This window comes from Pristis pectinata, chromosome 29 (assembly GCF_009764475.1).
Source record: "Pristis pectinata isolate sPriPec2 chromosome 29, sPriPec2.1.pri, whole genome shotgun sequence".
NCBI lineage: Eukaryota > Metazoa > Chordata > Chondrichthyes > Rhinopristiformes > Pristidae > Pristis > Pristis pectinata.
The window spans coordinates 2,849,619-2,862,061 of record NC_067433.1 but is presented as its reverse complement, the minus strand read 5'-3'; the positions used below and the strand labels follow the sequence as shown (position 1 = coordinate 2,862,061).

Below are 12,443 nucleotides of genomic sequence, written 5' to 3'. Positions count from 1 at the left end.
GCAAGCAAACCTCCCACTGATTAATAAACAAATCAACTACATCAACCAAATGCTCATCTCAACCAATCCATCTAGCTGGCTCAACCAATCAACAAAACAAACCAATTAAATCAACCATCCCTCCCAAATGAACCAACTGACCAAATAAACCACCTACCAAATTAATTGACTCAACCAACCGACCAAATCTATCAACTTAACCAACTAACCAATTCAACCAGCCAACTCAGCCAAAAGCAGGCAGTGGTCAGAGCTGAATCACCATCATACGGTTGATCGATTTTCCTTTATCATCGCTGTTATTTATTTTGTTAACCGACCTTGTCTACTGGTTCTTTCCACGTTCAGTGTTACTTCACCATTTTGTTGTCTCACCTCTTTGATGGTTTGTGAGAAAGGCTTAATCCTTCCCTTTGTGACTTGCTCCAGTCCTGATGGGCCTGGGTTGTATAAGTGCTTAACTCATTTAAACACCAAGTTGTTCATTGGGGTGGGGATCTCACCCACCCAGAGCCATTTGTATCCAAACAACCGTGGCCAAGGAATCACTGCATCTCCCTCAAGTCATAGAGAGAAACAGCACAGGAACAGACCCTTCAGCCCACTGAGTCCATGCTGACCAGCGACCACCCATTTACACCAACCCTACACTAATTTAATTTTATACTCCCCACCTTGCCATTGATTCTTCCCCTCACACACACTAAAGCCATTTTATAACAACCAATTAACCCACCAACCCCCACATCTTTGGGATGAAACCAGAGCACCCGGGGGAAACCCACGTGGTCACAGGGAGAACGTGCAAACTCCACACAGACAGCACTGGAGGTCGGGATCGAACCCGGCACTCTGGAGCTTTGAGGCAGTGGTTCTACCCACTTTTATTTTTGTATTTAGCTCCCTCCTCTTTCTCATCTACGTTGTTGCTCAGCAACACCTACAGCACAGCCGTAATCCACACACACAGTCCAGACACCCTCCTCACTTACCGCCATCACCCCACCCTCTTGTTGTGGCCACGTCGTCAGAGTCCTCATCCAATGTCCAGTGCTGGGGGAGGGGGGGGGGGTTGTGGGGGGCAGTAATTTCCTCCACTAAATCTTGGGAAGGCCAAACCCATCGCCATTAGTCCCAGTGACGGACTCCAGTGACTATAACCCTTCCATAAAAATATATGGAATAGGAGCAAGAGTGGACCAGAAATCCATTGATTGGTTTTGAGTGAAACCCCAGCCGTCTGGGGTAACTGGGTGAGGCTCGCCCACAAGAACCCAACAGCAACAGAAAAAAAGCAGTAGGCCGCTTGTGCCTGCTCCACCGTTCAATAAGGCCAAGGCTATTCTTTTACCTCAGTGCTACTTTCCTTCACCAAATCTATTTCTTTCAACTTACATAATATCCAAGGAAAGTATCTGTCTCTTTCTTGGGTATACTCAGTGCCTGAGCCTTCACAGCCCTCTTTGGGAGAGAATGCCAAGATTCATGACCATCCTGCTGAAGAAATCTCTTCTCATCTCTGTCCTCAATAGTCAGCCTCTTATTTTGAGACGGTAACCCCTGGCTCCAGACACTAGCCAGGGGTAACATCAACTTTCCTACATTTCAATGAGATTACCTCTCGTTCTTCCGAACTCTGCAGATCTTAATCTCTCCTCATAACCAACCTTCCTGGGAATCAACCTGATGCACCTTTGCTGCACTCCTTCTATTGTGAGTATATCGTTGGGTAGGGAGACCAGACCTGTACACAATATTCCAGATCCAGTCTTATCGAAACCCTATATAACTGGAGCAAAACTTCTCAATAGTCTTGTTCCTGAACTCCCTTCCAGTAAAGGCCAACATACCATTAGCCTTCCTAATTACTCACTGTACCAACATGTGTTCATGGAATTACAATCATTACACAGTCTGTTGCAAAAATAAGTCACAGAAGAGAACTAAAACAAATGGTTTACACAAGAAGTAAGGGACAGTGTTAGATCCAAAGTGGAGATGTATAACATTGCCATAAAAAGCTGCAGGCCTGAAGATTGGAAGCAGTTTAGAATTCAGCAGAGGACAAAACGATTAAGAGACAGAAGATGGAGTCTGAAAGTAAATGGGCGGGGAACATAAAAACAGACTGAAAGCTGCTATAAATGTGTGAAGAGCCAAAGGTTGTTGAGGGCAAAGGTAGGTCGAACTGTAGGCTGAGAAACATAGACTTACAAATGGAAACAGAGAAATGGCAGATTAAATACACATTTTGGCTCAGTCTTCACATAGGAGAGCAGAAATAAGCTCCCAGAAATGTTGGGGAACCCTGAGAGGGAGGGACTGAGGAAACTCAGTACTGAAGAAATAGTGCTAGGGAAATTACTGGGCTAACTGAGTACTAAAGGAAGTGGGCCAAGAAAGAATGGATGCATTGGTGGTCATCCAATCCCTGCAGACTGAAGGGTGGGAAATGTAACCTTCAAAGCAAAAAGGAAGAAAAAAATTCAGGGAATTAAAGACCAGTCAGCCTAACATCAGCAACTGGAAAATGCCAGAAATCTCTTACAAAAGGTGGAAAGAATGAAGAGGTTGGATGGAACTAAAATGGGTCCACGAAGGGAAATCACGCTCGACACGTCTACTAGAGTCTATTTTTGAGGATGTAATCAGTAGACTCGATAAGGGAAAGCCAGTGGACATGGCATATTTGGACCTTCAGGGGGATTTTAATAAGGTCACAGATAAGAAGTTAGTGCACAGAATTAAATCACAAGGGATTGGGATGAGTTGAGAATTAGTTGACAGACAGGAAGCAGAGATTTGGAATACATGAATCTTTTCCTAGGGGACAGGAGGTGACTCATGGACTGCCACAGGGATCAGTGCTTGGACTCCTGCTATTCACAAGATATATCAATGATTTGAATGAGACAACTAAATGTGGTCCGTATATGGCACAATACTGGTGGAGTGTGAACTGTGAGGAGGATGCAAAGAGACACAAAGGCAATTTGGGCAGGTTGAGCAAGTGGGCACTTGTGTGGCTGAGGAATAACCTGGATAAACGTGAGATTATCCATTTTGGTTCGAGAAGCTGAAACACAGATTACCATCAGAGTGATTCTAGACCAGGGACGTACGAGGTGCAATGAGACCTGGGCCAACGTACCAATTACCTTCCTAACAGAGAGCAGTTAGCAAGGTAAGTGGTACATTGGCCTTCACTACAAGAGGACATGGGTATCAGGAGCAAAGACGTCTTGCTGCAGCTGTACCGGGCTTCGGGGAGAACCCATCTGGAGTTTGGGTCTCCTTATCCGAGGAAGGATGTTCTTGCCGCCAAAGTTTAGGAGACTAGATCCCAGGATGGCAGGACTGACATCTGTTGAGGGATTGGGTTGATTAGATGTACCTTCTGCAGAGTTTAGAAGAATAAGAGGGGATCTCGTAGAAACTTGTAAAACTGTAACTGGACCTGGCAGACAAGTCACAGGGAGGATGTTGCTGATTGCTGGAGAGTGCAGAGGCAGGGATCACAGCCTCAGGATACAGGAAACCGAATTGAGGAGATGTTTCTTCACCCAGAGGGTGGGAACCTGTGGTGTTCTCCACCACAGAATGCAGTGGAGGCCAAGTCACTGAATACATCCAAAAGGGAGGAAAATGTATTTCTTACTGTCTAAGGGATATGGAGGGAGCAGTGGACACAGCCCGGTCCATCACGGACAAAGCCCTCCCCACCACTGACAGCATCCACAGGAGGCACTGCCTCAAGAAGACGGCATCTATCATCAGGGATCCCCACCATCCGGGCCATGCCATCTTCTCACAGCTACCATCGGGCAGGAGGTACAGAAGCCTGAAGTCCCACACCACCAGGTTCAGGAACAGCGACTTCCATTCAACCATCAGGTTCTTGAACCAACCTGCACAACCCTAATCCTCCCCCAGCAACGGAACACTACAGACCACCTCTTGCACCACTGTGGACTTTTCTCTGATTGTGATTTTTTCTTTTGCACTAAGGTCTTGTTTTTGCACAGTGTTTTTTTCTCTGCCTCTCTTCACTGTCTTGTATAATTTATATTCCGTGTGTTGTCTGTACCTATGTGGCTGTGATGCTGCAGCAAGCAAGTTTTTCACTGTACCTGTACCTATACCTCACCGTACTTGTGCACGTGACAATAAACTCGACGAGAGTTATTACATGATACTGAAGTGGGTGATCAACCATGATCATGTTGATGGGCTGAATGGTCTACCTCTGCTCCTATTTTCCATGTTTCTATAACTTTCAGTTCAAGAACACCCAGATCTCACTGAACACCACAGTGGTCCGCAACCTTGATGTTAAGAACATAAGACAGAGGAGCAGAATTCGGCCCATCGAGTCTGCTCTGCCATTCCATCATGGCTGATACTTTTTCAAGCCCATTCTCCTGCCTTCTCCCCTTAACCATTAACCCCTTAACAATCAATTACCTATCAATCTCTGCCTTAAATACACCCAATGACTTGGCCTCCACCACCCTCCATGATGACGAATTCCACAGATTCACCACCCTCTGGCTGAAGAAATTTCTCCTCACCTCAGTTCTAAAGGGACGTCCCTTTATTCTGAGGCTGTGTCCTCGGATCCTAGACTCTCCTACCAATGGAAACATCTTTTCCATGTCCACTCTATCCAGGCCTTTCAGTATCCTGTAGGTTTCAATAAGATCCCTCCCCTCATCCTTCCCTGAACTCCATCGAGTACAGTCCCAGAGACATCAAACGCTCCTCATATGTTGCCTTTCATTCCCGGATCATTCTTTCGTCACGTTTGTTGTGGAGCTGACCTTTGGACCATACATTGACGCCTTCACCAAGGCAAACTATTTTACCGGTTAAGTTGCTGACAACCAAACTTCTGAACATTTGTTCCAGAGTGATAAATTCAAATCCCACCTTGCCTGCTGGGGAATTTAAAAGTATCTGGAATTTGAAAAAAAAGTTACAGTAAATATAACCATGAAACTTTAGTTTTGTTATAAAAATCTATCTGGTTCATAAACATCCTCCTGGAGAGGAAATCTGCTGACCTGACCTAAATGTGATACCTCACCACCCGGGATGTGCCCTCTTCACGTTACTACATCGGGGAGGAGGTACAGGAGCCTGAAGACCCACACTCAACGATTCAGCAACAGCTTCTTCCCCTCCGCCATCAGATTTCTGAACGGTCCGTGAACTCCTCCTCATTATTTTGTTTTGCACTATTTATTTCTGTAATTTATAGTAATTTTATGTCTTTGCACTATACTGCTGCCGCAAAACAGCAAATTTTACATCAGATAAATCAGTGATAATAAACCTGATTCTGACTCCTGGTCCACACTGGAGTCAACAATTAACTGCGTCCTCACCTGGGGGAGTTGGGGGGGAGTTAATGATGGCAATACATTGCCAGCGACACCCACATCCCTTTCCCAAGTGAATGAACCTGCTCCCCTGCAGCTGGTTCAGCCCCTTTGTGGGCGAGACCCTCGTCCACACCTCGAGAAGCTTCAGCCACAACCACTCCATCCCCAAAACACTAAAGCAATCTGAGATGGCTGATGAAGCGAAACACAGGGTTTACAAAAGGAAAACAGTTTTACCTGTTGGACCTCATGGGACGGGAGTGGTCCTGGAAGATCCCTGTAATTGTGGGATCACTGTGGGAGTACAGAGTACAGGACCAGGGCATGTGGGGTGAGGCAGGATGGCTCTCTGCGACCACACTCTGCTAGAAGCACAACTCACACCAAACCCCGAAAATCAAAGCAAAATGTAGACACGGGAAATCCTGCATAAAAACAGAAAATACTGGAAACACTCAGTGGGTCAGGCAGCATCTGAAGAGGGAGAAACAGTGACTGTTTCAGGTGCTGAAATGTTTCATGGATGTGAAGTGTTTCCAGTATTCTCTGTTTTTTTGTAACCACTCACTCCTCAGATTTCATGTTCACTGACCGACACGGCTCCTGGATAACCTTGATCCAAAATCCCCAGCCTTCTTTGTCAAACCTTCACAATCTCACCCCTCCCTCGCAGAAATCTTCTTCAGTCCACACACTCCTCCCTAACCCTTTGGACCCCTTTAGTCCATACACCCCTCCCTATCATTGTAACCCCCTCCAGCCCATACACCCCTCCCAATCTCTGTAACCCCCTCTGGCCCCAACACTGCTCTCTATCTCTGTAACCCCCTCCAGCCCAACACCCCATTTCTGTAACCCCTCCAACACCTACACCTCTCCCTTTCCTTATAACTCCCTCCAGCCCCTACACCCCTCCCCATCTCTGTAACCCCCTCTGGCCCCAACACTCCTCCCCCATCTCTGTAACCTCCTCCAGCCCCTACACCTCCCCCTCTGTAATCCCCACTTCAGCAGCCACTGCTTTAGTTGCTCTGCCCTGGGAAGTTGTCTCTCCAGCCATCTGGGCCCTGCACTCTGCGAATTCCCTCCCCCTCCCTTCTCCTTTATATCACAGCATCCTGCCTCCCCGTTTCACCCAGGTTTTGGTCACCTGCCCTCACACTTCGCGGCTGAGTACCCATCGTGTTTGCTAACTCTCAGTCGCAGAACTTTGGGATGTTTCACAATATTGAAGGCACCTCACAACTGCACGTTGTTGTTGAATGGGTCGACTGCCAGACCATTTGGTCAGATCCAGCATTAACTCCTGGACACAGACTATCCAGACTAACCCAGACATAACCCTCTCCCGACAGATGTGTCCTGTGGCTCCTGTAGGCAGATCGCCCGGGCAGTCCCGTTTCTTGTTCCAAATTCGCAGTCCTTGGGACCTTCCTGCCCACCCCCCACCCGCCCCCCCGGGGGACACCTTGCTCCCCACCCCGGGACACCTTGGTCCGCACCCCGCGGGGCAGCTTGGTTCCCCACCCTCAGCCCCTTGCACCTACCAGGCTACCGGCTGCCAGTTGGGAAGGAAAGGCCGGAATCCGGTGATGCATTCAAAGGCTAGCGTTCCCAGACTCCAGTAGTCCACTGTCACGGTGTACTTCTTCTGTTCCAGGAGTTCCGGGGCCTGTAATTAGTCAATGCAACCTTCGAGCACCGTCAACAGGAAAAGGAACCCCAGGAAGCAAAGTTTTCCCTTTCAGTCGTTGTGCGATTTGTCAGACCCCATTCCGTGCTCCATCCCAACCCTGAACACTGAACCCGGCACTTCACATAGGACTATACAAAGCACTCTACACTAAAACAGGCCATTTGGCCCATCTGGTTTATGCTCCATGTGACTTCACCTTATACTCCCTTATACCATGGGAGGCCATTCAGCCCACTCAGTCTATGCCAGCTCTCAGAGCATTCTCATTCCTCCCTCTAACATTCTGCCCACATTCCCATCAACTTCCCCCAGGTTCTACCACTCATCTACACACCAGGGGCAAGTTACAGTGGCCAATTAACCCACCAACCCGCAAGCTTTTGGGAGGTGAGAGGGCACTCTGTCTTCTCCCCCCTCCCATCAGGCAGAAGATACAAAAGCCTGAAAGCACATACCACCAGCCTCAAAGACAGCTTCTATCCCACTGTTATAAGACTATTGAACGAATCTCTTGAACAATAAGGTAGACTCTTGACCTCACAATCTACCTGGTCGTGATCTTGCACCTTATTGTCTGCCTGCACTGCACTTTCTCTGCAGCTGCTACGCTTTATTCTGCATTCTGCTATTGCTTTCCCTTGTACTACCTCGATGTACTGATGCGGTGAAACAGAGTTTTTCCACTGTACTTAAGTACATGTGACAATAATAAACCAATTACCAACTGGAGCACCCTGTATCCTTTTTCAACAATCAGCAAAAAGTTTTCTTCCCATCCAAGATTATTTCCTTTGACTTAGTGTTAAGCAGTTCAGAACCATCATCTCCTGTTCAAAGGCATAAAGAGTGATACAGAGGGCCTTACCAAGTACTGTAAAGTTCCAACGAAGGATGTACACAAGCTGTTCTGATCCAGCTCTTTAGCGTAGCCCAGGTCAATGATTTTGTGGATTAACTAGTATGGAAGTAAAAAGAGGAATATTTTCCAACCCAGAAATACACAAAGGAATGATCAGTGTGTTGTTTTAAATGCTGGGCTTGGGTCCCACACTGGTACAGGGAGAAAGGAGTATATGTGACTGCAGAAAAGCAGTAGGAGGTATTTATAAGCTAATATTAGTGCAGTGTACTGTACACTAATTAGAGCATCTGTTGTGTCGTTAGTGTGCTATGGTTAGAACAGCACAGTTTCATTCACCAGCTGGTAGCTGGTGTACTGTAGGGTCTTCAATGTAGTTGACACAATTAGTCCAATGTAATTAGTTAGTGCATTTTACTAATGATGTAATTTTGAATGCATGTTTAGTATATTTACTGTAGTTAGTGTTAAGCACTTACTAGTGCATTAAGGTTGATTACTGTGGTGGAGAACTGTGCTTCATAGTGTAGATTAGTGTATTTACAGCACTAGGAATGCAGTGTAGTTGGTGTAGTGTACTAGAATGGACTCACGTCTAATGTACATAGAGTGGATAGTGAAATGTAGCAGTGTAATGGGACGATAAATGCAGTGCTACCTCGATACAACATGGGACAACATTCAAACACCTGCATTGTAAATGAAACTAACACTTACCCAATTCCTGGACCCCTCCTTTAGTGCAGAACACACTCAGACTTCCTCACCATCCACCCCATTCTCTCCACCCGTCCCTGTATCCCATAGAACAGATCCCCAGCACTGCATTGCCAATCCCTTTCCAGAATCTATTGTTCCCTCCTCGGTACTGCCCTTGTCAGAGGTCTCCACTGGGAATATTACTGCCTCCCAGTGACCTTGGACTAAATAAAGTCTTGGGGAAAATGGTAATACCCACAGGATCGCCAAAACACCAATGTAACAGGGTTGCACTCTATACTGGTGTAGTAAGTGACTTGCAGTTGTGGTTAGCAATGGCTTAGTTAGTACAGTACATTAAGGTTCATGTATTTATTGCAGTGTTGTGTAGTATATTTAGTTCAGTGAGTCAAGGCACAACTAATGTAGTGTGATTACCATTCTGCAGTGCAGTTTAGTTGCAGAGTAGTGTAGTTCATGAGACTATTTTGAGGTAACAAATATTTGGAGGTCAGTAGTAAGTTAGACATTTTCCCCCCAAATAGTTGAAGGGTGATTCAGGACTGTCTGTCTGACTTAAAGCATAACATGGGAAACGTACTACATGATTTGCCAAAAACAGAACTGATCACACACAAAACCTTTCTTCACGTGTGTTACCTTCATCACTGTGTCTCCCCGAGCTGGGGAGAAATGAACAAAAACCAAAGCACAAAGTAGAAAGAGCAGTAAGGACCCCATGTTTCTTCAGCCTCCTGAACTCCTGATGAAATCTCAGGGGGCTTCAAGCAGGGCAGAAGGTTTGAGTGTAGCAGATGTGGGGAGACAACGCAGGTAGATTAGGTGGCTAGTATGACCTGGGCAGGGCACTGAGGAAAAGACTGGACAACAGGTACCAGGCAAAGGACAAGAAAATGGGGTAGGGCAGGGGCAGTTGGGAAGGTCAGAGAAGTCTGAATACTGAAGGCTTTGGCCAAGTGCGCAGTGGTGTCAGGAAATGCCCAGGAGAGCAAGGACAAAAGACAAGAGAACATTTGAGTTCTAAGTTCAAAAAGCTTTTCATAAAGAATTGGCAACAGAGGTTGGAATAAAAGGATCTCCGGTTTTTATCAAGGATGTACATTTTTGAGCCAATGAATGTCACAGATTATTGGAAGCCACAGTGGAAGATTTTATTTATGACTTCACTCCTGGGAGCTGTGGGCTGAAGGAAGTAGATCTTACTGTTCTGTTGACGGTGCCCACCAACTGATAACACAAAAACGTCAGCTCTGGGTCATAAAGACAAGAAACATAAACCCAGCATCTTCCAAAAAAAAATTCAGCAAAGTCACACAGCATTTCCCGACCACACAGAACATTCTGCCCAAGATTCTGTGGTGTGGGTTTAACCCACTGCCTGCTGGCACCAACGATGGAAAGGTGAGAGCGGGCCCGGGAACTCCTTCCAGATGGGTTTATTGTGTGCAGTTCTGGTCGCTCTATTACAGGAAGGATGTGGGGGCTTTGGAGAGGGTGCAAAGGAGGTTCACCAGGATGCTGCCTGGATTAGAGGGCATGGGCTACAAGGAGAGCTTGGACAAACAGGTTGTTTTCCCTGGATCGGCAAAGGCTGAGGGAAGACCTATCAGATTTACCTATAAGTTTATAAGATTATGAGAGGCATAGATAGGGTAGACACTCAAGAGTCTTTTCCTCAAGGTAGAAATGTCAATTACTAGAGGACATGCATTTAAGGCAAGAGGGGGAAAGTTTAAAGGAGATGTGCGGGGCAAGTTTTCTGGTGCAGTGAACAGGCTGCTAGGCAGACTGAAGATACCATAGTGGTGTTTAAGAGGCTGTCAGATAGACACATGATGGTATCCATCAAACACAAGGTGGACTCAGCCAGTTTGATCATGGGTACAGCTCTCCCCTCCACCGAGGACATCTACAAGAGGTAATGTCTCAGGAAGGTGAGGGACCCCCACTATCTGGGCCGTACCCTCTTCTCGATGCTGCCATCAGGCAGGAGGTACAGGAGCCTGAAGACCCCACACCTCAAGGTTCAACAACAGCTTCTTCCCCACTGCCGTCAGATTCTTGAACCCACCTGAAAAACCCTAACACTACCTTGGACTATATTCCCTCAACTTGCACTGATGTTGTAATGTTGTGCAAGTTATGCATAATTTATGTTAATTTAAGTTTATGTTAACATGTTTGTCCTCATCTAGTAATGCACTGTGCTATTGCTGCAAAAAGCTAATTTTCATGGCACTTACACCCTGGGTATGTGTGCCCTTGACAATAAACTTGAAACATGAAAATGCAGGGCATGGAGGGATATGGATCACGTACCGGCAGAAGAGATTTAGTTTAATTCGACATTGTGGGCCGAAGGGTCTGTTCCTGTGCTGTACTGTTCTATGCTCTGTGGGCACCAGGGTTTGAGCCACCAGGCACCAGCTGTGGCTCAGTGCAGAGGACTGAGGTCATGATGCAAACCAGCACTCCACTGGGGTACTGCAGCAGGTCAGAGGCTTCCTCTTTCAGGTGCACACGAAATGAGGCCCTTGTACATAGTTGTGACAGATCCCCTGAACCACAATGGGACCTGGAGCACTCCATGACAGTGCAGGGACACACAATTGGCCAGAGGGATTTTAGCGCTGGTGAACGTGAAGCCATCTACATGGCACCATCACAAAAGATAAAAATAAGTTTTCTTAAACAGTGAAGCTCAAAATTGTAGAACCCAAGAATATTTAAGGGGTACATTTACAAAAACAATGAATTGGATGTATTGGAATTGTAGATTTTGTGAGAAATGGTAAGAAACAAGGAATAGGAGCAGGTAGTTCACTCAGCCCTTTGGGTCCACTGCACCATTCAATAAACTGGCTGACCTCTCTCAAAACCATCTCCCCTCACCAACCACTGCACCAACTGATTACTCTGATGTACAGGAAACGACTGATCCAAGCCCTGAATACAGAGTGAGCATTCCCAGCCCTCTGGGTTAGAGAATTCCAGAAATTCCAAGCACTCCACGTGAAGAGGTTCCTCATCCCCTAACCCGAGACTGTGTCCTTTAGTTCTAGACTCCCCACCTGTGAAACCATGCTCCCAATGTTCATTCTGTCAAGCTCTTTAAGAACTTTCTCTCAATGAGGTCACCTTCAATTCATCCAGGAAATTTAGGCCAAGCCAACTCAACCCAGACCCCAGAAAACAGTCGCATGAACAACCATTCCACTCCTTTAGGGCAAGTACATCCATACCTAGGTAGGGAGACCAGAAGTGTACACTGGATCAAAAAGTCAAAGCTGCACATAACTGCAGGAAGGTTTCTTGAGATGGAAATTTGACTGGACCTTGCACACCAAACTGGCAATCTACTAGCAGCTGCGAGGTGTACCTCCTTCTGGAGTTCTGGTCCATTGAAGTCAACAGACCCAAATTTCAGAAGCTGAGTACATTGCACAGCCAATATATTATGCCATGTTAGCACGTGAGCAAGGACAGATTATGACCCTCTTTATTTTTTCTACTGCAATCCCTTCAATAATAAGGGGCAACACACCATTTGTCTTCCTAGCTGTTTGCTGTTCTTGCATTTAACTTCATGTCCAAGATACCCAGATCCCTCTGAACATCAAATTTCCCAGTCTACATAACTGCAGCAACAGTACCCATCCCTCAACAACCTTCTCTGCTGCCTAAAACTAACTTGTTTTCTTGGTTTTGAAAAGGATGAAGAATCCTGGACTGAAAACATTAACTGTTTCTCCTTCCACAGATGTTGCTGAACTTGAGGAGTATT

At 46.3% G+C, this 12,443-nt stretch overlaps 1 protein-coding gene across 1 annotated transcript in view; it reads right to left on the bottom strand.

Moving 5' to 3' along the window:
• ikbkb (inhibitor of nuclear factor kappa B kinase subunit beta) overlaps window positions 1-12,443 on the bottom strand; it is a 100,857-nt gene that overhangs the window by 24,904 nt on the left and 63,510 nt on the right. Inside the window, exons 8-9 of the mRNA XM_052041249.1 lie at window positions 7,946-8,035; window positions 6,932-7,056 (exon numbers count right to left, since the gene is read on the bottom strand). Coding sequence (XP_051897209.1) covers window positions 6,932-7,056; window positions 7,946-8,035 — 215 coding nt within the window. The remainder of the gene's footprint in view (window positions 1-6,931; window positions 7,057-7,945; window positions 8,036-12,443) is intronic.